Source organism: Aricia agestis, chromosome 3 (assembly GCF_905147365.1).
Source record: "Aricia agestis chromosome 3, ilAriAges1.1, whole genome shotgun sequence".
Taxonomy (NCBI): domain Eukaryota; kingdom Metazoa; phylum Arthropoda; class Insecta; order Lepidoptera; family Lycaenidae; genus Aricia; species Aricia agestis.
In genome coordinates this window covers 1,848,095-1,872,941 of record NC_056408.1, presented here as the reverse complement: position 1 = coordinate 1,872,941, position 24,847 = coordinate 1,848,095, and the positions used below count along the sequence as shown (strand labels likewise).

The 24,847-nt window shown below is 36.2% G+C and overlaps 3 protein-coding genes across 4 annotated transcripts in view; all 3 read left to right on the top strand.

The window, feature by feature from the left end:
• Window positions 1-2,810, top strand: part of LOC121725337 — a 128,863-nt gene extending 126,053 nt beyond the window's left edge. Inside the window, exons 5-6 of the mRNA XM_042112228.1 lie at window positions 79-280; window positions 2,325-2,810. Of these exons, the coding sequence (XP_041968162.1) occupies window positions 79-280; window positions 2,325-2,479 (357 nt within the window). The 3' untranslated portion in view covers window positions 2,480-2,810. The remainder of the gene's footprint in view (window positions 1-78; window positions 281-2,324) is intronic.
• Window positions 2,811-15,154: 12,344 nt separating this feature from the next.
• LOC121725291 (kappaPI-actitoxin-Avd3d-like) lies at window positions 15,155-16,009 on the top strand. The gene is made up of 2 exons (XM_042112182.1): window positions 15,155-15,292; window positions 15,801-16,009. Exons 1-2 carry the CDS (start codon window positions 15,199-15,201, stop codon window positions 15,989-15,991), a joined length of 285 nt encoding a protein of 94 aa, XP_041968116.1. The 5' UTR covers window positions 15,155-15,198; the 3' UTR covers window positions 15,992-16,009.
• Window positions 16,010-19,986: 3,977 nt separating this feature from the next.
• LOC121725290 (BPTI/Kunitz domain-containing protein-like) lies at window positions 19,987-24,165 on the top strand. 2 transcript variants are annotated; one of them, XM_042112181.1, is made up of 5 exons: window positions 19,987-20,155; window positions 20,303-20,491; window positions 20,905-21,056; window positions 23,301-23,429; window positions 24,082-24,165. In XM_042112181.1, exons 1-4 carry the CDS (start codon window positions 20,035-20,037, stop codon window positions 23,424-23,426), a joined length of 588 nt encoding a protein of 195 aa, XP_041968115.1. In that variant the 5' UTR covers window positions 19,987-20,034; the 3' UTR covers window positions 23,427-23,429; window positions 24,082-24,165. The 2 variants fall into 2 exon arrangements, with proteins under 2 accessions (XP_041968115.1, XP_041968114.1); XM_042112180.1 differs by lacking the exon at window positions 24,082-24,165 and adding an exon at window positions 23,668-23,702 and having other exon boundaries at window positions 23,301-23,464.
• Window positions 24,166-24,847: the final 682 nt, after the last annotated feature.

Here is a 24,847-nt window from a genome sequence, read left to right as displayed (position 1 = left end):
CTTATCTAAGCTAAATAATGGGATAATGATGATGATTTCCGAGATAAAATTAGTGATTATGCAATTACACATTTCCAGATCAGCGCGCTCGAGACCAGCCTGCTCTCGTCTGACAGCGGCCTCTTCACAACGCGCGTGAAGGTGGAGGTACCGGTGACGTCACGGCTGTTCCCCTCCGGCCGCCTGCGCGTTGCGTGCTACGCGTCTCTCTACCAGCTGTACAACAAGTCTGCGAAGCTGGACTTCCTTACTCCTGAGACTGACCCTCGACCTGAGAGAAGTGAGTATCGAGTTGAGAGAGTGAGAAAAAGAGAGAGAAACGTCGTGTTTGTGACATTTCAGCTGTTCTCTGCCCGCTGCCTGCGCGTCACGTGCTACGCGTCCCTCTACCATCTATACAAGTCCGCCAAGCTGGACTCTCTTACTCTTGAGACTGACCCTCAGCCTGAGAGAAATGAGTATGAGAGGTTGAGACGGAGAGAATGTCTGTGTGTGAGTTACGACTGTTTCTCCCCTGCTGGTAGGTACATCAAAACCGCCTGTTGTACTTCCGTACATCGCAGACTGAGCCTCGACCTGAGAGAAATGAGTTATCGAATTGAGACAATGATGGATAGAAAAAGTGTCTGTGTGGATGCTGTTCCCCTGCCCTCACCTACCTACCAGCTGTACAACAAGTCTGCGAAGCTGGACTTCCTCACACTGGAGACTGACCCGCGACCTGAGAGAAGTGAGAATCTGATTGAGAGTGAGAGAGAAAGGGTGTGTGTGTGTGTGTGTGTGTGTGTGTGTGTGTGTGTGTGTGTGTGTGTGTGTGTGTGTGTGTGTGTGTGTGTGTGTGTGTGTGTGTGTGTGTGTGTGTGTGTGTGTGTGTGTGTGTGTGTGTGTGTGTGTGTGTGACTTATGTCTGTCCGACTACGCGTCCCTCTACCAGTTGTACGATAAGTCCGAAAAACAGGGACTTCCTCAAACCAGAGACTGACCCGTGGCCTGAGAGAAGTGAGTATGGGGTTGAGTGAAAGAGAAATAGAGAGTGCCTATGTGTGATGTCTGTTCTTGCTACGCGTCCCTCTACCAGATATAATCAAATCCGAAAAACTGGATTTTCTCACACTGGAAACTGACCCGTGGCTTGAGAGAAGTGAGTACCTATCGATTAGTATCGATGTGAGAGTGTGTGTAACAAATAGAGGGAAATGAAAGTGCCTGTGTGCGACCCTGGGAGCGTGTAAGTGATTGGATAGAGTGTGAGAAAAAGAATATAGTGAAGGTATGAGTATTAAAGCCATCCAAACCTATATAATAGGTGACAGTAGCCCTTTTCGTTGAAATGTGGGTGAAGCATTATCATTAGACACAACAGTTTTTTATATATAATATTATATACGGTGCACTATCAGAGAAGTTGATTCATAGGCAGATGGAGGACCTATGTAGTTTGGTCGCATTATGTCAAACCTAGTCGACAGATCACAATTAACATTGAATTGAGATGATCCGACCAAATGACGTTGGTCTGTCAACTGCCTGGGAATCAATTTCCTCGGGTATACATGTTATATAGACTCTACTACTAGTCGAATACTTCTTTGTTAGGTTTTCCACACGCCAACTCTGAGAAGACATTTAAATCTTTGTATAACATGATTCATAATATTTAGCTTTAAATAGGAGTATAAGTTTAACGCCTATGTGACCAAATACAAATGCATATTAGCATTTTACGCTCCCGCACAGCACTAAGACGCTCATTACCTCGTCGTATTAATTGCGTCGCTTACAACCGTACGAGGCACAACCGATAAATTACACCGCAGCCGAAACAAATGTCGGTTAATCTACAGAAAGCGAGGTGATATTAAGTAAGCCTTAGAGACGTTGTGTTCAGGAGATATCACTTATTCTTCATAAATATTTTCAAGTTGATTTATTACGTTGTTTTTGTTTCACTATATTTAATCATTAATGTTTAGGTTACACACTGGAAGACAAAATCATTTGCGTTCTGTTGAGCGACAAAAACTTTTTTTGCCAACTTTGTTCTGTAGGTAAGCCGTAAATCTATTAGTCAAGAGTTTACACGCTCATGATTTTTCTGCCGTTCTGAGCAGACTCATGGACTGAGCTGATACTAAAATGACCCGGCTGAAATTCTTTTCTTGCGTACCGTACACTTTTCAGGATAGTAATATATAAAAAGACCTATGTCCTTTCCCGGACCCAAAGTATTTCCATAGGTATAATAATATTTTAGAGTATGAATAAATTTATTGTAATTGACAGAAATATTTAACCTCTATTCAACTTCTTATAAATTATTTCAGTAACCCTAAACGGCGGAGCCTCGACCTGCGCATCGAACCAGCTGCTGCTGCTATTTTTGCTCATCATCCCGATCATGCTGAAGCAACACCGCCAAGAACCTGTGACACACGATGATGATAGCGAACATAACAGAATATCCCTCGTCGGCGGCTGAGCGTTAGCTATTTATAAAGTTGTTAAAAGTTAAGAATTTACTGTAAATTATATTTTGACTGTAAACATGCTTTTGTCCGACAGAGCAAATAGGCAATTTTAAGTTAGCTGCTTGAAAATGCAATTTTAAACTGTGCTTGTATAAAATTGTATTTTTAAACCTAATAGGGTTTCCATTTCAAGTACAATATAGTTCTGAAATACCCAAACTAGCGACATCTAGCGAGCAGTACTGAAAGTAAATTTCCATCGCTTACTGTGCGAAGTTCTATAATAAGTAGATAATAATTGCTGAATTTTTGCAAGACAGAAAACTGTTATTATTTATGAAATTTGCATTGATATTATAAATTTGTTAAGTGATTCATTTAATTTTCCTTATTAGAATTTAGAATTACATAGAAATTACCATTATTGAATGCTCTGTCGTGCTTACTAAGTCGCTACAATTTTTATTGTATGATATCTAAGTAATAATGATGTTTAAATAAGATTAAACATAATCACAAAATCCTATAATAGCAAAATAGAATTTTAACTAAATTTAAAAAAACTCTAAAATAGTATGTTCAAATAATATAACGAGAAATAATGTGTTCAACAGGCAATGATTTTGTATCTTGTGAAAGTAACAAAGCAGGCGAAAATTGTATAAAACCTCCTGTCAATAATGAAATAGGAATTTCATTGCTGTCGCAAGAAATGTAATCTGTAGAGGGATGGTAAATTATAGAAGATTTTCAATTCTTGTTTGTAGGATGTTACGTGGAACAAGGAGTAAAAATCTAGAAGTTGATCACGGCACGAAAATTTTAACTAAGTACGACTTTGGCTGAATAGTGTAGGTATACAGAAAGATCTATAATAATTGATGTTGATTAAGAACTTATCACACAGGGTCAGCCAGTCTTAAATGCATCTTGTTCACGCCTGCGTCTGTGTGGTAGTTTGCCTCGGTTCAGCTGGCTACTCACTTAGTAGTGTTGCATGTCAGGTACAGCATTAACAACATGCCAGTGGTTTGTATGTGTGCCAATGGGCGATATATTACATTCTAAGCGAGTACCTACATGCCCAGCTTTTACTGTCGTTAGTCAACAAAGATTACCAAAAAAAAAAACTTATACATCTGGGTATATTGAGGATATAAAAAATATGTCTCGCCCAATGAGGATGTTTAAAATTATTCTATTTGCCATATTCAGGTGCCGCTATGTAGACTTAGGGTCTATCGTGTCAAATAGGCATATTATCGTGACACATGATAGCTACATCGTGACATATTATGATAGCAGTTTGACACGATAGACCCTAAGGATACATAGCAGCAGCTGGTGGCTAAGAGAATTTCAAACTCCCTCATCTGACTATTTTTTTCTACAGAGTCAGACCCAAAGCTGAGATTCTTGAATCACCGCATTTCAGAAATCAATCAAATCAAAACTCTGCTTCCTAGAAGCCAGCCAAAATACATCATTGTTCAAAAGTTTTTGTTGTAAACTGATAGACTAGATTTCATTATTATGAGAACACGTTGCAAGCAGAAGCGATAGTAAAGTAAGAAAAAAATAATGGCTGTTGCTACTTGCTAGTCGTCCGTTAATCGGATAAATTATTTTTTTTAATTCACCCGGTAATCGGACGACTAAGATTTATTTTATTCATCCGATTACCGGACGACTAGCAACAGCCAAAAATAATAGTGACAATTATTTTTTTCCTCCTCTTTTGTCGTAATGTACCTATTTAAAAACCTGTGTTATTTATGATTTATTATCTACTATTAAGTCTACAGGCTATCTCTTCTATAAGAAATCAAAAATCTTTAATAATTTCTCTCACAAGTCACATGACTTAAGGAATGAGTGCAATTAACCCGGCGTGAATGAGGTAGGGTATGTCATACCCGGCGGTATACAAAACACTTAATATTTCTCAACTTTGCGATTCCTGGACTTGGTTGGCTCAGTAGCTGGAGGGAGTAGTCTGAGGACTGATTTTAAGTGATAGTAACAGTAATATATCGTTAGCAATGTAAACTATAAGTGCGCAAAACGCATTGCGGGTATGTCATACCCGACCTCATAGTCGGTGTCACTATTTTGTGTTTCGGTTATTTTTCAATTTTATGTGTTTAATAATAAAGTTTCCTTATTTTTACGTGTGTAAATTCTAGAATGTTATATAATTTGTATATAAGACCAACCTTTTGTCATATTTATTGATTTTATATTAAGTTGAAGTTGTACATTACAAGATAACGAATACAATTTCCTTGCGCAAAAATTCATTTATTGTGCGGGTAAGGTACATTTGTCCGGTATGAAAAGTATCTTATGTCCTTTCCTGGGACATAAAATATCTCCATGCCAAATTTCAGCAAGATTTCAGTGGTTTCGGTTCAGTGGTTTGGGCGTGAAGAGGTAACCGACAGACAGACAGGCTGACAAATACTTTCGTATTTATAATATTGGTATGGATAAGAGAGTGATTTATTGTTTAATTTTAATTACAATGTTGATCACAATTTGTCGAAATTTTATATTTTTAGCCTAAGTTGCAAAATGAAGTTGATTTGTGCGTATTAAAATACCACTTTGTTACTAATAGAAAATAAGATACTTGTTTATAATTGGACGTGGTTGTTTTATTGTAAAAAATCATTTGCTTTATGTTAATTAATTATTATAGTGATAAACATTATTCTAAATTAATTTTCAGTTACGAAATTCGACAATACAATGTTAGGGTATGTCATACCCACCTCATAGCTGGTGTAATAATTTTTCACCTCATTCACGCCGGGTTAAGATATAGTTATTATACATATAACATTATGTAACTATATCTTCTAACTATAATAGTACACCTAGTCGATTTGCCAAGAGTTTCGCTTGAAAATTGAAATAATACTTTTATAGGAGGTATTTTATAAATAAAAATACCTCCTATAATTATAATATTATGTCCCCGACATCAAACATAGTAGCATAGTAATAATTATACATAGCATAATAATTATATTATGCTACTTGGTTGGAAAAATTAAAGTGCCGAATAGGCTATTCTGCACAAATTTTTGGATAGATTCTCCATACTTGATCTGTCAAGTTGATTGGTAGATGGCCTATTCGTCACTTATCAGGAAGTGGTGAAACAGGTCCTTAGCCGACAAAATATCACGACTAACAATGACTTGAGACGTCATTGACCATAACCTGACCAAATAATGTATGTCCACTATTTCTCTATAAATCAATTTCCTGATGGTACGAATCAAAAATTGAATTATAATTTATTACGTGTTGCTAATATTGCTAAGTACTTAATTATATTACTTGTTAATCGTTTGTGTAACTAAAGCACTTACAAATTGTTAGTCGAACGTTGATAAATGATTTCTATTTTATCCAATTAAAACAATTAAGTATGTCCCTAAGATTGTAATAAATTTATAATAATATTGTCACGATGTGGAACTTCATTGTTTATTTGATATAGGTAGAGATTGATTGTTTTTGATATTGTAAATTGTAAATATTGATATAAATAAAATTTTAAGGTCCTCTTTTGTGTGTTAATATTTCTACCTGAAAAATTGCTACGCCTCACTGTTGCTCAACCTTTCTCAGGTTTTTTGTCCTTGTCTCGTGAGACAAGGACAAAAAACCGTTTAATATTATTATTTATCCAATTAGGTTTAAGGATAAACGATGCAAAGTGATACCAGGCAAGCAAAAGTTATGAAGAAATTATTCAAGAAGAGATTCACCCTACTCGATCATAGATGTCGCTTTTCTATTTTTGTAACTACCCTACTTTTTTGGCATTAATTTTAAGTATAAAGGGCCCCCGAGACGGTCAAACGGTTTGTTTGTAACACGTAAATTTTGGTTTGACTCAAACCATTTTGATCGTTTACAAAGCTGGTTTGAACGGTTTGTCAAACATTTACGTGTTTAAAGCTCGTTTGATGGAATTTCATATTTTTGTTGTATATGACGCGCCGTTTGATCGTGTTCCGATGCGTTTGAACAAACTCGGCTTAGTGTACAGGATTTTTTTTTTTTTATTTTTTTTTTTGAACGGATTGACAACCGTTCAAACCGACATCAAACGGTTTCATCAAACACGTAAGGTTTAAATCAAACCGTCTGATCGTCTCGGGGGCCCTTAAGAACTTGTTAAAAGCGACATCTATGGCCAAGTAAAAATATTTAACTTCCAATTTAACCTCTTTATGACTTATGTGTTCCTGGTAGTTAGGTTCTTTATCCAGTTGTTATTAAAATAAATAAATATTATAATATTTATTCATTTTTATTCTAAATGTAAAGTAGTTTCATTTTTTTAGAAATCCAAAGAAAATAAAATATACAATCAACTTTGCGACGGGTCCAAAATGTGTAAGAATAGACCAAAAAGTGTCTTAATCTATTCAATTTTGATTCACAATTTTAAATTTCACGGGCCGACAAAACGATATCACAAAAACTCTAAAAATGTTTTATCGTTCGAATAGCATTCGGATTTTTCAAATGCTATTCCGCGAGGAATCGTTTTGAATGTAAATGCAAATAATTTACATATACAAAACAACGTGCGACGGACACAGCGACTAATTGTCTCCACAAATGGGAGATATAAAGCAGTGCAATTAGGACGCGCTAGAAAAATCAAATTAAACCTCTAATGAACAAACATCGTCCATAGTTTGTTCCCTGTTGGCGTTACAGAGTACTCGCTTACAGAGACTGCTAGAGTATTTTGAACTAAATAATTATTCAGTGTTAGAAAACTAAGCAATAAAGTAATATTAGAAAAATATAATATACTAGATGTCCCGCACGGCTTCGCCCGCGTAAATTAGGAATTTTACAGAAACCGTACATTTTCCCATAAAAAATATTTTCCCGGTTTTTCCCGCATTTTCCTGAGTTTCTTCGGTCGTATTAGTCTTAGCGTGATAATATATTATATAATATAGCCTATAGTCTTACTCGATAAATGATCAATCTAACACTGCGATAAGTTTTTAAATCGGACCTGTAGTTCCTGAGATTGACGCGTTCAAGCAAACATACTCTTCAATGTTATTATATTAGGTAGGTATAGATTTTTTTTATCTATGGACGCTTCACACCACGTCAGTCTGGCCCCGTGGTAAGTACCTGATGGACTTGTGTTACAGGTACCAGACAACGGAAATATATTTAATACTTTTATACTATACATATATTTAAGATTTTTATTATATGATACACATATTTAATACACATCCATGACCCAGGAACTTTGAAAACTTTTTGTTCCGTCGGCGGGATTTGAACCCGCAACCTCCGGCTTGAGCTACCAACGCGCTCACCACTGAGCCACAGAGGTCGTCAATCTATTTTTAGAAATAAAATAAAGATTTTTTTTAAATTATCGCTTGACAAACTCGAGTCTCGATCTAAAAGACTATGAAATGGTATAATATGGTAGTGATGATGATGATGATGATGATGAATGTAATTTGCATAGTAGCATATGGTTCCTGTTCTTAAAACAACGCCGAAACTCCCAAACTTGTATCAGGAGTTCTCTCAGCACCTTCCGAACCACGGTATACCAGGTATATCTCGGTGCAAAATCTTACTTGTTGGTAGCATATGCTTAGAATACTTCTCACGAAACCGAAGTCACCACACGTTTCCCTATAAGTTTTGAGGAGTTCCCTCGATTACTTATGGATCCTTCATCAGATCACCACTTTTGTGAATATAAAAATCGGGTAACATACGGCGGAGTAATCGTTGAATATAAGAAAACGAATATAACACCTCCCCCATTTTGAAAGTCGGTTAAAATTGTAGCCTATGTGTTATTCTGATGTATAAGCTATATTATTGTAAAGTTTCATTAAAATCCGTTCAGTAGTTTTTGCGTGAAAGAGTAACAAACATCCATACATCCACACATCCATACATCCAAACAAACTTTCGCCTTTATAATATTAGTAGGATGTAGCCTATAATATTATATTATCACGCTAAGACCAATAGAAGCGGAGCACCAATGAAGAATGTTTCAAAATCGGGTGATTTTTCCTATTGTGCTGCGTAAACTATAAAAGTTTCGCAAAAATTGGCAGAATTTTCTTTATTTACCCATGAATTAGTTACCCTCTCGGGTCTGTGGCTGTTTGGTTGTTCGTTTTGTTCGGTGTTGCTATGTGTCTGTGCGGATGATTTTCTTGCTCTCTGTATTTGATGCCTATCTCTATCCTGGCTGAGGCGAGCCTCACGCTCTACAGATGATTCTCTTTCTCTCTGTATTCGATTTCTCTCACTATTCTGGCTGAGGCCAGCCTCACGCTCTACAGACGATTCTCTTTCTCTCTGTATTCGATTTCTATCACTATTCTGGCTGAGGCGAGCCTCACGCTCTACAGACGATTCTCTTTCTCTCTGTATCCGAATTCTATCATTTTTCCGACTGAGGCGAGCCTCATGCTCTACAGACGATTCTCTTTCTCTCTGTATCCGAATTCTATCATTTTTCGACTGAGGCGAGCCTCACGCTCTACAGACGATTCTCTTTCACTCTGTATCCGATTTCTATCACTATTCTGGCTGAGGCGAGTCTCACGTTCCGTTGACGATTCTTCATCTCTTGCTGAACGTGCTCTTTTGGCATTCACTGTACTACGACCTATGTTCGAACGACGACGTCTTCCAGGCATGATCGTATAGTAATACCCATAAAGCAACAAATAACCCAATCGCAAAGCAAAAACAAAAGTCCGTTTTTCTAACCAAGTCAAATATATTTTTATCGACAATTCAGAAACCAAAGAACCAGAAACAATGAATATCTGAAAGAAAGCGCTGTGGTTGCTCCTCTGCGTTACCGTCTGCACAACCACAATATGACGAAATACACTATCTACTACAATAACATAAGCCCGAAGCTTATGAGAGCCCCCGGCCGCGCCGGTTCCGCCGTAACCGCTATGTCCCTCGGCCGCCGCCGCGCGACATATTTTTTGATTCCGCGTAAGTTTATACGTTTGAAAACTTCTAAAGTATTGATCGAAATTGTATAGTGTAAAAGACAATTATAATCTACATTTAATGTCTTAGCTTCCAAACATATTTATTTGGATAAGGGTTAATGTTGTAAATTGTTAAAATCGCTTCGTAAATAAGCCATTATTTTTCGTAAAAAGTAAAGAACAAAAATGGCTATTGTGAGTTATACCTAAGAAATAGACATATACCATCGCGGACTTTTTTGTTTACCTTATTAAGGTGTACAATACTGTAGTACATTATTTTGATCTATCTCGTAGGGTTTAGCCAGCGTTTGCAATATAAACGCAAAAAAATGAATTTATTTACGACATTACATTAGAAACCTCTAAAATTATTAGTGTTTCTCTACCATATTATGCATATGTTATACATATAAACCTTCCTCTTGAAACACTCAATCTATTAAAAAAAACCGCATCAAAATCCGTTGAGTAGTTTTAAAGATCTAAGCATACATACACACACACATACATACAGACAGCGGAAAGCGACTTTGTTTTATACTATTTAGAGATAATAAGTTTCATTTATTGCTTATTAGCACTTACCAGAATCTCGAATTAAGTTGTATGTATTTTCTGTGTGTGTCCGAAGAGATAGTTGACTTTAGAGAACAATAATTAACTTCAACTCATTTTAATTGCATCTTTTATTTGGATCTACTGTTTTTCCTTCGCATAAGAATATTACTCCCAACTGCGTGATACACACATATATATATATAGATATATATATATATATATATATAATTGGAATCTCGGAATCGGCTCCAACAATTTTCATGAAATTTAGTATATAGGGGGTTTCGGGGGCGATAAATCAATCTAGCTAGGAATCATTTCTAGAAAATGTCATTTTCATCGGATACCGAGCAATGCTCGGTCAAACAAGAGCTAGTAGTTATTTTAACCCGGCGACTGCCAGGTTGGTTCATAATGACCTGTGATGTTTTTAAATGCATGTATTTAAGAAAATAATAGTGTAACATTGCCACGCTTCTCAGTAGCTGCAGTTAGAGCCCTGCCCCCTTGTTTCTTATGTCAGCTTACACAGTGTGCGTTTGGACTGGATGATAAACGTGGTCAAACATACAAAAGGGTAAGTATGACCCAACTATGCATTCCATGATGCCATTTCGCGCAAGTAACGTGAGTTAATTATTTGATTATTTCGTTTATTTTTTTGTACTGACAGGTGAAAAAACGTATAGTACCTACTCTATACAGTGTATTAGTGTGAACAGCGTTATCCTTGAAACCATAAAATGAGCCCGTCAAAATGAACTACTTTTTCTATGAGAACAATACTGGGAACTCAAAAAAAATGCCGTTTTCATACCCATATGGATACCAGGGTCGAAAATTTTTTTATATAAAGATCGGGAATTAACGACTCTAAATTAGTAAAATGTATAAGACATAATATGCGAAATGTAGATGGCGCTAACATGTATACTTATTTTAAGATCTAACACTTTGTCATTCTAAAAAGTTAAAATATAATAAAGTGTGCATTTGTCACTTTTTGTTTATTTATTAATAAAATTCGAGATGTTAATTTTTGCAGTTGTAAATTTCACATTGTCTTTTTAAATAGGAAAAAATAAACATCATAATATTAGAACTTTTTTTTTATTGTGTCTCCTCAAAATATTATAAACTAAGAACTATCCTATAAGTAGAAAATAAATTTGCTTTAAATACTTATCGTTGAACTGGTAAAAATTAACAACGGTTTAAAATCCGGGTAATTCCTTTTTTCTACCAGGAAGACGCTGGATTAAATTAGAAAAATAATATTTTATTTCATCGCATGAACGTAAAATTTGTCTCTAGGTTTAAATTTCAAGAAAATGGCTGTATGTTATTACTAGTAGCGGGTTTATATTACTCCAATCCAGTACTTAAATGAAGTGTTGTATTATTACTGGATTAATGTAAACGGGCGTTGGAATGCAATATAGTATATTTTAGCTAACTCCAGCGCTAGTAGTTATCCAGTGCTGGATTGGATAACTGGCTTAGAATAATGTAAGCCGGCCATAATGTTCACTGTAACATTATCACGTACAAGTAAAATATACATTATATATATTAGGCTATTATTTCATCTAATTAGTGGTCTCTATGATAGCTTGCTCTGTGTGGAGGTTCTTCCGCCGCATAGTTCGCGCGGCCCCGCAGCTTGCGCTTAGCTAAGAATTTTATTCTGGGTTAACTCTGGGTCAATGCAATATAAACTCCAATTATTAACCCTTTGAGCCTGACGTGTCTGCGCGATGCAATTTTGGTAGCAAAGTGAGATAGTTTGATGAAACCTTAAACACTTTAAATTTTAACTAGTTGGTGTGATGAATATTGAGATTGTTAAGACAATAATTGATATTACAAAATGTTTTGTTAATAAACAGAAATATGTTGATAAATCTTTATTCCTTAAATTAAGTTTATTTATTACTTACCTCTTTATAAAACATAACACTCTGATTAGCTTAAGGATAAGTTTATCCATGTGTAAAAGCGATTCATACGTGGGAGGGCCATACTTCGGCACGAATGGGCCGGCTCGACCGGAGAAATACCACGTTCTCACAGAAAACCAGCGTGAAATAGCGCTTGCGCTGTGTTTCGCCGAGTGAGTGAGTTTACCGGAGGCCCAATCCCCTACCCTTTTCCCTTCCCTACCCTCCCCTATTCCCTTCCCGTCCCATCCCTAGCCTCCCCTATTACCCTATTCCCTCTTAAAATGCCGGCAACGCACCTGCAGCTCTTCTGATGCTGCGAGTGTCCATGGGCGACGGAAGTTGATTTCCATCAGGTGACCCGTTTGCTCGTCTGCCCCCTTATTTCATAAAAAAAATAATTGGCAGCGTCAACATTTCTTTAGGCATATTTCAATCTATCAGAAAAATACACCAACGTTACTTTTACCCCTAGAGTCTAGCGGTCTTACTACAAAAGATTTAAACACCTGTTAACAGTTGATTAAGTAAAGAAAAAATCAGTACAAAATGGTCTCAAAGCAACTGTTCAACAAATGTTTAGTTTTTTTGTGGTAAGACCGTTAATGTTTAAATATCCTAAAAAAAACAGGTTTCAAGCATCACAAATGGAAACCGAGTTTAAGTATCACTATAAAACCTTCTTCAGTAGCAAAGCCTTCATCAGTTATTTAGCACTAACAGCTGTAAACCGCTTTGCTCATGGCAGAGGGATTGAGGATTTTTCTTCGAGTCTGAGCATAGTGCAGTTACTTCCAGGGTATTTGCACCGGGATTTACGTATTGACAGACGCGAAATTGTTTTATTATTCTTCCCATTGTGCTCCAGTGCATTCCACAAACAAGTGATTTGGAATCATTTGAAACGTACATAATGTACATAATGCTATTGTTACATTATTATTATTTTTGTACTTTTAGAGTAATTATTCTCATAGTCTTTACTAATTTGGTCGGGTTACATCAAGCCTAGCACCTGTTATTTCGTTTTTACTGTAATTCTACTCATTTTTTGACAGATTATAATATGCAGGGTGTAAAAAATAAATAATAATACTTTAGGGTGTATAAAAGTGGTCCTTACTCAGCCCTTTTCTTACTCAGCCCGTTAAGCTTAAAATATTATAATATTATTATTTTGCTTCTAACTGAGAAACATAATATACCACTTAAAACAGGACTCATGTACTACAAAACATAAGTCACACGCATACATTTTCGGAAGTCCCGCTCAAACTTTTCTGCCAGGGAATTAACGTTGCAAATGTATGCACGTATTCTGAATTTCATAGCAAGTACCTATGTAAATTGAGTTTTAACGCAAGAAAAACGTCTAAGGACCCTTCATACTTTCGCCGGAAAATCCTGAAAAACGACATGTCTCGCCGCGCTCTCGTACGGACATTTTGACGTCTAGCTGTTCGCCTGAAATCGGGGCGCTGTAGAAACAATCAAGTAGATAAGGTGGATATTGCATATTGGTTTTAGATTGCTTGTTTTCTATGAGAGGCCGGCCCGGCCTCTCATTGAAAACAAGCAATGGAACAGCAAAAAATGGAAAGCGCGTAAGCGACAAAATGGTTTTTGTCGCGTAATTTAAAAACCATAAATACATTTCATATAGGCTATGGGAAAATTGAAGTGTATGCTTGAACCAATTTATGTACAAATTTTGGAAGCTTAACTCACTCTCATCTATTGGCAAAACAGGAATCCCTTTTTTTACAGAGGTATTTTTGATTGATTATTCTGTGTTATAAAAGTTGAGCAATCGTGTTATGCTATGGGTAATTGAAAGACAAAGACATGATGAATACTGACAATGAACTTTAATTTCTTAGTTTTAGTCATTGCTGAGAAAAATCGATATCGCTACAGCCAAATTATCAAGGCGTCGCGTCGCCTTTAGAAACGCATTCGGGTCGCGCGAGATGGTGAATTTCATTAAATAATTATATGAGTATAATATAATATTACATCAGTAATTGTTAAGTCCAGCGTCCAATTAATTGTAGTCCATACGACTAGACACAATTGCAATACAATGTCACATCTTATGGCTCTTCCTGCTTATGTTCTGAGGTTAGCACAAATATATTACGATAAAGTTGGAACAGATATTATATCACTCGTATTTCGTACTTTTGAAAGAGAGCACATTTAACCCATAGTTAGCTTTAAGGATGGATTGAAATGCGTCCGCTCGAATGTGCGGCTACACCGCGAGATCACAGGAATAATCGTTACTTTAAAAATATCGTTAGGGTTGATTCAGACCGCAACGCGACCCGTGGATGCATTTCTAAATTTGTATGGATTACACAGATTTCAATCGCGTGAGACGTCATGAAAAACTGCCAAATTTAGAAATGCATCTACGCGTCACGTTGCGGTCTGAATTGACCGTTAGAATCTGTCAAATCCATACAAAATGCCGCGCCGCGCCTCGCCTCGCTTCGTTGCGTTGCGGTCTGAATTGATCCTTACACAATTGCTTATGATCTCGTGGCGTAGCGGCCAAACCGCTCGTTTGCGCGGACGTACATAAATTGTTAGTGCATATATAGCCCTAAAAACGCGCGGTGCCCCGCCTGTGTGGGGTTCCTGTTACGCAAGAAAAACTTACAATAGGAATTCCAAGTTAAGATCGGGCGAATGTCACCGGCTCCGCGTGTGACGGAGTTCGCGACTTCGTTAGTATTTCCTCGTCGTTAATTTGTAGATGTACAAAGTTAAGAATTTGCTTTGTTTTGCCCAAGTTCTGTTTGAGTTAGGCCGTATATGCTCGGTTTGATTAAGTCCTTGATGTGCTGTGTTCTTTAAATTGAGTTACAAAATTGTTTTCGCACGTAATAGATTAAGTTACAAATAGAGGTTTTCTTGATACGTTATCTTTGTTATGGTAATGAAGTAAGGAATTTTACAAAGCTAAGCCCACACGCATATTATGCATCCCTGGAACGAATTTTATACAACTCTAATATGTGAAAGTCATTATACCGTGATAATCGGTTATAGATTGACAATAATTAATAATTATTATAAGTTTAATTAATTCCAATTATAAAACTTTGTCACTCATAGCACATAATAATTATAAAGCGTTAACATTTTTTCGAATACATTTGTGTTTCTTGTTGAGCCATGAGTTTCAAATTCACTTTTCTTCTGTGTTTGTTGTATTGCGTCGAATGTTTGGCGGATAACTTTTTGAAGGATTCTGCCGTTGGAGTCACTGGTATGGTTTTTAATTTTCTATAAATTACAGAAGGCATTTTGAAAAGCAGGTCCAGCCATTTTACAAAATCGCACAGGAGGGAAAATGGCACGTTGTAACAATAGTGTTGCATAATAATTATAGTTAGATCCTTAACTAACACGTCATCTATTTTTTTTTAGAATTTAAATTACTATATTTTTATGTCTAAAGTCACTTTTAAATCTTGAAAATCGTCCGTTTCTGGGAATACAGGGCCTTAAGTCAGAGATTTTTACACTGTCTAAGGTCGGAGTTCAGACGCAGTGGTGGTTAGGGGATAGCTATAGAAATTACCTTGTTTGGCAAGATTTTGAGATTTTTCAATTTGACCTTTGATTTTGGGGGGGTGGGGGGGGTCATGTCCTGACCGCGCCTGAGACAGACATGCCTAGCATTGAACAAACCTTAAATATCAATTTTTTAAACTTTTAATAAGTTTATAAATCTGTTATTTTTTTAAATATTTACTAATATGTGGCATTTTCAGTGATCGACGACGTCTGCAAGCTGAAACCGAAGCTGACAGGTTACAGATGTTTGGCGTACAAGGTTCGATACTACTTTGATCCCTCCTGTATGTGCTGCAAGCAGTTCGTTTATGGCGGCTGCTACGGCAACGGGAACATGTTCCACACGGCGAGCGAGTGTATGTGGAACTGCGCCAGGTGTATTGTATAGAGATTAGAGATGATTTATAAAAGAAGATATGGGTGGATGAAGTAGTTAACATTTTATACAGCATACCAATTTTTCCTTATAATTTGAACGAACTCTTGAACTTACCTTCAATAACTAGCTATACATCTACATATTTTTTTTTCAAATCATTTGCCGGTCCTAAAGGCCTCCATTTGTTCAAAAACGACAGTTTTCAAATTATTTGTTACCCACATTATCCACTTATGTCTTCAATTAAATCAATAAATAATATCATGTTGTTTAATTTCCGAATTGGTTAAAAATCAGCAGAATTGTCCTTGCCTACAAAATGACATAAAAACGGCATTTTTAACCTACAGTTCTACTCAAGTCTTCATATAAAATGAACATCATTATACGGTGACAATCGATTATCGAGTTACAATAAACTATGATTATAAGTTCATAACTCATAACACATAATTATAAAGCGTTAACATTTTTTCGAATACATTTGTGTTTCTTGTTGAGCCATGAGTTTCAAATTCATTTTTGTTCTGTGCTTGTTCTATTGCGTCGAATGTTTGGCGGAAAACCCTCCAAAGGTCATTGGAGTCACTGGTATGGTTTTTAATTATCATACAATACGCTTGATGACTTCCACTACGTAGGCTTCTATAAATTACGGCAGTTTGAAAAGCAGGTCCAGCCATTTTACAAAATCTCACAGGAGGGAAAATGGCACATTGTTTGTAACAATAGTATTGCATAATATTAGTACTACTTAATAAGTGTAATATAATAATATAATAATAATATAATAATATCTATGGACTCTTCACACCACGTCAGTCTGGCCCCGTGCTAAGTACCTAAAGGACTTGTGTTACAGGTACCAGACAACGGAAATATATTTAATACTTTTATACCATACATATATTTAAGATTTTTATTATATCATACACATATTTAATAGGTACACATCCAGACCCGGGAACATTGAAAACTTTTTGTTCCGTCGGCGGGATTCGAACCCACGACCCCCGGCTTGAGCTACCAACGCGCTCACCACTGAGCCACAGAGGTCGTAGTTTTAAAATGTTGATAGCAGATTAATGTGAAAGAAATGTCAGTATAGGTTCGGGACAATCTATAAGTAGTTAAATATAATAAATAACTATTCTTAGGAACTTGCATATAAAATCCATTAGACCCTCTCCCTCCCTTTTGAAAAAAATATTTGTTGTTTTGACTACTCGTAAGGAATTAAATAATGGCATTAGGAAATAATTATTGGAACGTTGTAACTTGTAACACACTGTAAACCATCCCATGTCCTCTCCCGGACTTTCGAGAATCTTCATTCTAAATTTCATATGAGCGGTTCATCCATGAAGAGATTAAAAAGAAACGGACACGTTGCATTTATAAATTATAATATTACCACAGAATAGATACCACATATTACATAGGTATTATTCTACGAATAATAAAAAACTAAGGAATCGTAACTCCCATACTATTACCGTTTTAAATTTGGTTCCTTTTGATCTGTCATGTAACGTCAGCCTAGTACCGCTCAAGGTCACCTAAATATTGCAAATGTATTGAAATGTGTACCTATTTAGGTACACTTTTTTGACAAGCATTGTGGAGCATGTTTTTTGACGGAGTTACTTTTCCTTAGTTTTTGTTTTTCGTAGGTATTATTATTATTATTATTATATAATACTAGCTGTTGCCCGCGACTTCGTCCGCGTTAGTATAGTAGATCACGTCCCAAGTATTATTTATTGTACAAAAATATTCGATGTACAGCATTGACTTTCCTACGATTTTATTATATAAAGATGTTCCGCGCGGCTTCGCTTGCGTAATTTAGGAATTTCACGCGACCGTACATTTTTCCGCAAAAAATAGCCTTTGTCCCTTAACGTGGTCTATTCTTCATGTTTGCCAAATAACAATAAAAATTGCTCCAGTAGTTCTTAAGAATCTTAGGATAATAAGCAATTTCATATAATTTCCCCCGTTTTTTCCACATTTTCCTCTATGTCTTCGCTCCTATTAGCTGTAGAATAATAAAATATAGCCTATGGCCTTCCTCAATAATTAGGCTACCTAACACTGAAATAATTTTTCAAATCGGACCAGTAGTTCCTGAGATTAGCGCGTTCAAATAAGCCCTTTCAAATAATTTTCCCCCGTTTTTTCCTCACTTTCCTCTATTTCTTCGCTTTTATTAGTTTTAGCGTGATAAAATATGGCCTATAACCTTCCTCAATAAATGAGCTATCTAACACTGTAAGATTTTTTAAATCGAAAGAGTAGTTCCTGAGATTAGCGCGTTCAAATAAGCCCTTTCATATAATTTCCCCCGTTTTTTCCACATTTTCCGCGATTTCTTCGCTCTTATTAATCTTAGCATGATAAAATATAACCTATAGCCTTCCTCGATCAATGGGCTATTTAACACTGAAAGAATTTTTCAAATCGGACCAGTAGTTCCAGAGATTAGCGCGTTCAAACAAACAAACTAACAAACTCTGCAGAATTATAATATTATTAGTATAGATTAAGTCAGAGATTCTTACCGAATTATTACATGTTTAGCATTGAACAAATCTTACTACGTTACTTCTTACTAGCTATTGTTAGAAAATAACAAATTTTTAAACTAATTTATTAATTAGTTTAAAAATCTACTATTTTGAAATTAATCCATATCTATTATCCATACTAATATTATAAAAATACTTACTAATATTATAAATGTGAAAGTGTATATCTGTTTGTTACATCTTCAAATCCAAACCGCTGAAAGATTTTGCTGAAATTTGGTATGGAGATACTGTAAGTCCCGGAAAAGGACATAGGATACTTTTTATGCCGAAAAAATTTAGTTCCCACGCGATAAAGGAATTTTGGCGCAACGGAGTTGCGGGCGTCATCTCGTTTACTAATAAGTGGCATTTTCAGTGATCGACGACACCTGCAATCTGAAGTCGGATTCAGGATCTTGTTCCGAGCACATGACTCGATACTACTTCGATCCCTCCTGTCTGTGCTGCAAGGAGTTCTTGTACGGCGGCTGCCTCGGCAACGGGAACAATTTCCACTCGAAAAAAGAGTGTATAATGAAGTGCATCGGACATATTGTATCGAAATGATTTATAAAAAGACATGAGTGGATGAAGAACATTTTACAGCATAAGAGTTTTTTTCCTTATAATTTGGTTATACCGTAGTCAACCAAGTTTTGTTGATTACAGAACCCTAAAACGGAACCCTACCCTAATAGTTATATAATTTAAGAGTAATATTGTCCTACAAATAGAACAATCCATATTTTAGGACCATCAAATCAAAGTATGAAATCCTTTCTATCTTTGTTAGCTACCACTTTCGAGATTCGCAAATAAAAATGTTGTTCGTCTTATCAAAATGAAACTACTCACAAAAAATTTACTTGACAGTAATAAAAAAAAATTTGTTCGAGGGCTCCCGTTACCCATACTATAACCTGAGGTAATATTATAAGCTCTGGTTTTAATTACAAATTAAATTTTACTTTTAATAATTATTTCCGATCATAACATTTTAATTTTAGGAATTATAGTTTTATGATGGGATAATTATGTTTAAAACTATTATAAAAAGATCAAGAATAAAAAAAAATATACACAGCCGAACATATAACCTCCTCCTTTTTGGAAGTCGGTTAAAAATATCTCGCTGAGCCGTAAAATACGTCAAACGTCAACACAAAACTTAAGCTAATCGATCGATACCTTTTTAGTTTATCCCAAAAAAGTTACACTGAAACTACGTAATTAATTTAACTTCGGGAATTTGTTTTATTACAGAATATTTTTATTTTTTACTTCGCCCCTCTCGTAAATGTTCTCTCCCATTTTCGAACCGTTTGATACCGCAATCCTGCAATCACGGAGTTTTATTAGTCGTTTGAATAAAATAAATTTTACATCCGTTTCAATCATAACTTCCAAAATCGATTACCACCATATTTTTATAGCAAAATAAACTATGGGAATGGTTTTGTTTTGTTTATTTCATGAATTATGAATTTCGTGAATTACAAGTTTTTGGTTTTGTTTGTATTTTGGTTCTGTTTCGTGGAAAGTTTCAGGTATAATACTTTGAAGGATGTCACTGAGGCGCACTCACACAATAAACCCAGAGGTAAGGTTTTTTAGTTCTAATTCATAGTTTAGCTAAAGTCTAAACGCGTTTAAACTACACTAGAATGTGTTAAAGACGTATACACTAATGAGCACTTGAAAAACAAAACCCATTTTTGCGTAGATGGGTAATAAAACGTATTTTCAGTGATCGACAGAACCTGTAGATTGAAGCCGGAGGAAGGACCTTGCCGGGCGAACCTCGAGATGTTCTACTTCAACTCGTCCTCGATGGACTGCACCAAGTTCACGTGGGGCGGTTGCCAGGGCAACGGCAACAGATTCGAGACGTATAACGAGTGTATGTCGCAGTGTGTGCGCAAGGGGGAGCATAGAGGTAATGGTATCCATATTGTATGACGTCTCGGTGCAAGGGTAGGTTAGGAAGATAGGTTTGCATAAAGGCCAGTAACGTACCTGTGATTCTTTTGATGTTGCTAGTGTCCAATTATAGGCCAGAGTAGATGCTTTCCATAAGCTGACTTGTTTACTCGTTTTCCCCTTATTTTATAAAATTAAATATTAATTAACGTTACAGCGCAAGTTATGGTTCATACCAAAAGTAGTAGTTAGTACTACGAATATTAAAAACTATTCTGAAAATTGTGACATTGGATGGAAGGGCTTAATAATAATTTAATGTACCATTCGGATGTCTTCTTATAGTCAAGATAAATAACATGATACCTAAATCAATGCATTGCATTGACAGTCAGTGTTATCACATTCATACTTTGGATGGATTTTCAGTGCGTCCCCAATGGTGCACGCTTTCATTTGACTACGGCTACTGTTTCGACCAGCTAGTGCGGTGGTACTATGATCCACTGTACGGCGTCTGCAAGAGAAGAATGTACTCGGGCTGCGGAGGCAATCGGAACAACTTTAAAACTAAACGACAGGTATAGAGTCTATACTGTACTCGGCGAAATATAGCGGTAGCTGTCATTGACTCCCTGTCAAAAACTTGTCATTTTCTATATGAACTGCGATTGACAATGAAGTGTCAGCGGGGCTAAAATGGTCGCTTTGAAGAATCATGATATGAATCATATATTCATTTTTCTAAAGTCGCAAAATGCAACTCTGCTTGCAATTCATTTCTGTATTTTTGTAATGATTTGACATTTGTCAGTTTGACAGTTTTGCCAATTCATTTGCTGAATTGATTGAGAGGAATTGCTAAATGTGACCATTTTAGCCCCGCAGATGTTGTCAATCGCGGCTTCGTATAGAAAAGGACAAGTTTTTGACAGGGAGTAAATGACCGCTACCGCCATGTTTCAGTACAGTACCTTTCTTCTGATTCATATTTTCAGATTTAGCTTGTCCCTCGGGGACCTCCGAGATCATAATATCAAAGTGTTTTTGTGGTTGGTTGCCACTGTTGGTCCTGGCGACACAGGAGTTGCAGTAGTGGGAATGTGTGGTGGGTCATTGTCCCGTTAAAAAATCAGGTATTGGTTGTCCCCTCGTATAGGCCGCACTAGGCTAAAAAGTTGAGCAATCTGCGTACGTGTACCAATGCGTGTCGTATGCCGTTGATCATTTTATATAGCAATAGTGTATATCCTATGCATATTTGCATTATGCACTCAGTGACTCACCATTCCTCGCTGTACCAAAATTACCTAATTATATAGCGTTGCACTTCCTTATGTACCGTTTACACTCAGCCAATGCTGCTCCTGCCGCAGCCGGAAATATGTCCCTCAATGCTTTTGCCGCTGCCCATTACGAGTGAATGCATATTGTGAGAGAAAGTGACATATTATTCACATTCTCGCGCTGCCCAGTTCCCTGCTCACTTCCTTGCAAAAAAAGCTGAGTGTGAATGTGTGTCCGGATGGCTAGGTCTGAATGTCAAAATGTACTGATCTACATAACGTACGTACTTCAAAAAGAACTTTTCCCAAAATGACTGATTTTCGTTTCACATGTTTGCCGAGCGATCTTAAAATTCTGGCCTAATAGAAAGGCAAGGTCTTGTGATTTGAGACGTGAGTTTGGAAAAAAAGAAGTTTATGTTTTTCAAGAGGACATACAATCATAATTACGACCTATATATGTTTTATTAGTATTTGACAAGCTGTTGTGCTTAAACGGTCAATCGAATTTTAGCTTGAGGGTATCATTCGATTCGACATAGTTGTGGGACTTGTGGGGGGTAAAATTATTTTTGATTTATTTCCATTTATAAAAAACCGGCCAAGTGCGAGTCGGACTCGCGCACCGAGGGTTCCGTACAAACCTGCAAGGTTTACAAAGTTCGTTCATTACGACAATCGAGTCATAACTATGGTTATTATTATTATTATTATTATTATTATTTTTATTGCAAAATGAAATTCATATTTCAACTTGATAGCTCTACGCGTTCATGAGGAAAAAAGTAATAAGTTTATATTTATTAAAAAATATATATTTTGTAATGTAACTAAAAATTTAAGGTTTTCGGAATTTTTCCTTTATGTGTGCTATAAAACGTTGCTTCATGCCAAATTTCAAGATTCTAGGTCGACTGGAAGTACCCTTTAGGTTTTGATTCCCTTGCGAGTACTTGCGAGTTTCAAAATATGCAGCTTAAATTGCTGTTTCTTTTGATTGCGTTGACATAGAAGTTTGATTTTGTTACAGCTTAAAGGTATTATAGACCTGAGTATTTGGTATGAATTTCAATTTAATACCTCTACGCGTTTATGAGGAAATGGGTAGTAAGTTTAAAATTATTAAAAAAATATATATTATGTGATGTAACTAAAAATTTATGGTTTTCGTAATTTTTCCTTTATCTATGCTATAAGACGTTGCTTCGTACCAAATTTCAAGATTCTGAGTTCACAGGAAGCACCCTGTAGGTTTTGATTCCCTTGCAAGTGTCGAAAATTTGCGGCATAAACGGCTGTATCTTTTGATTGCGTTGGCTTAGAAGTTTGATTTTTTCACAGCTTCAAGGGACAGTAGACCTGAGTAATTGATATAAATTTCAGCTTCATACCTCCACTCGTTCCTGAGAAAAAGGGTCTTGACAGACGGACGGACGGACAGACGGACAACAAAGTGATCCTATAAGGGTTCCGTTTTTTCCTTTTGAGGTACGGAACCCTAAAAGTAACATTTTTTATTTACTTAATTTGTGATTTCAGTGTAGCGAGGAATGTATTTATTTAAAAAGGAGATTAACTGATGAAGCCGATAATAAGGCTGCAGACAAAGCAACCGGCAAAACAACAGACAAAGCAGTACAGAAAGAAGTGGGTGCACAGCAGTAAGAGGTACCGATTAAGTCGGACGACAAAATAGAAGTAATGCTAAGTACTGACATACGGTTTTGCTCGATAGTTTTACTCCAAATCGAGCAATAACCACCGTGTGGACCGCAAAACTGACAGCTCGAAGGCTCGCTTCGAGCCGGCTCCGATAGAATTAAATAAAATGTCAAATATGTCATTTCCTTCTATTCGGAGTAAAACTATCGAGCAAAACTGTATGTGAGTACTTAGCATAAGAGAGATTTATATGAGCGAAGATGCTAAAAAACGTCATGGTACAAAAGGATACAAGGACTGGGTATCATTTACTTAAGTATTAACCCATCAAGCCCCATAAGCTCACCGGTGAGCGAGACACAATAGAATAACAATAGATTTCCAAGAATCCACGATCGAAGGATCGATCGTTACGAAAACAATCTGGCGTATATTAGAAAACACCGATGTGGTAATCGTAATGTATGAGTCCATTTCAGCGCTTATTAAAATTTTTGTCGGATTCCTAAAAAAATAATGCTTTGTCTTTGAATTAACTTTGTTCATGCTGTATTCTAACGACATTTTTAAACACAATTCATGTATTGCTCGTGGAGCCCCTCGAATGCCTTTTATGGAGCAACAGGAATAGTTTTTTTTACAAGCAACACGCTTTTAGAATAACCGGTATATTCCAACATTGCAACAAGATATCAAAAAACTTGAGAGGTGTCAAGGGACACCCGAATGGAACGAAGTTTTTTCTTATTTTCAAAAAATTATTTAAAAAACGCCATCTATTGACGGCCAGGAATACTAACAACGCGTCGCTGTTTATGCTCAAAAATGCCATCTAGTTGACACACAGGAATACTATCAACGCCGTCTGCCCCTACCATGCAGGTACTAATAAAAAAGTGTCGAGGTCAAATATATTTCTGACTAGCCTCCTTTGCGCCGAACGCGCGATAAGGAACTTCGTTCCAAAAGCACATAAAATCTATCTTTGTTACTAAAGATATTTCTGAAGCGAAAGCAAGTATTGAAATCTAGAATAATAATAATACCTCTATTATGTGCCTTGTGTAATGTGTTACTCTACAGCTAGAGAAATGACAAGAGCTAGAGAAATTACTTCAGCTTGAAATGTAAAATAGACTTTAGGGCGCACAACATGAATATCAATTATTATGTATTCAAATTGTAAAGAGTAAGTAAATGTGAACTTATAAATCTAAAAAAATAAGTGATTGTAATATTATCTAAGATAATTAAAATTCGTAATTCGTACAATTTTTATTCATTATTTTCCTGACGTATTTTATTCGAACGTTTAGTAACAACGTCACTCTTGCTAAGTACTCACATACGGTTTTGCTCGATAGTTTTACTCCGAATCGAAGGAAATGACATGTTTGACATATTTAATTCCATCGAGCCGGCTC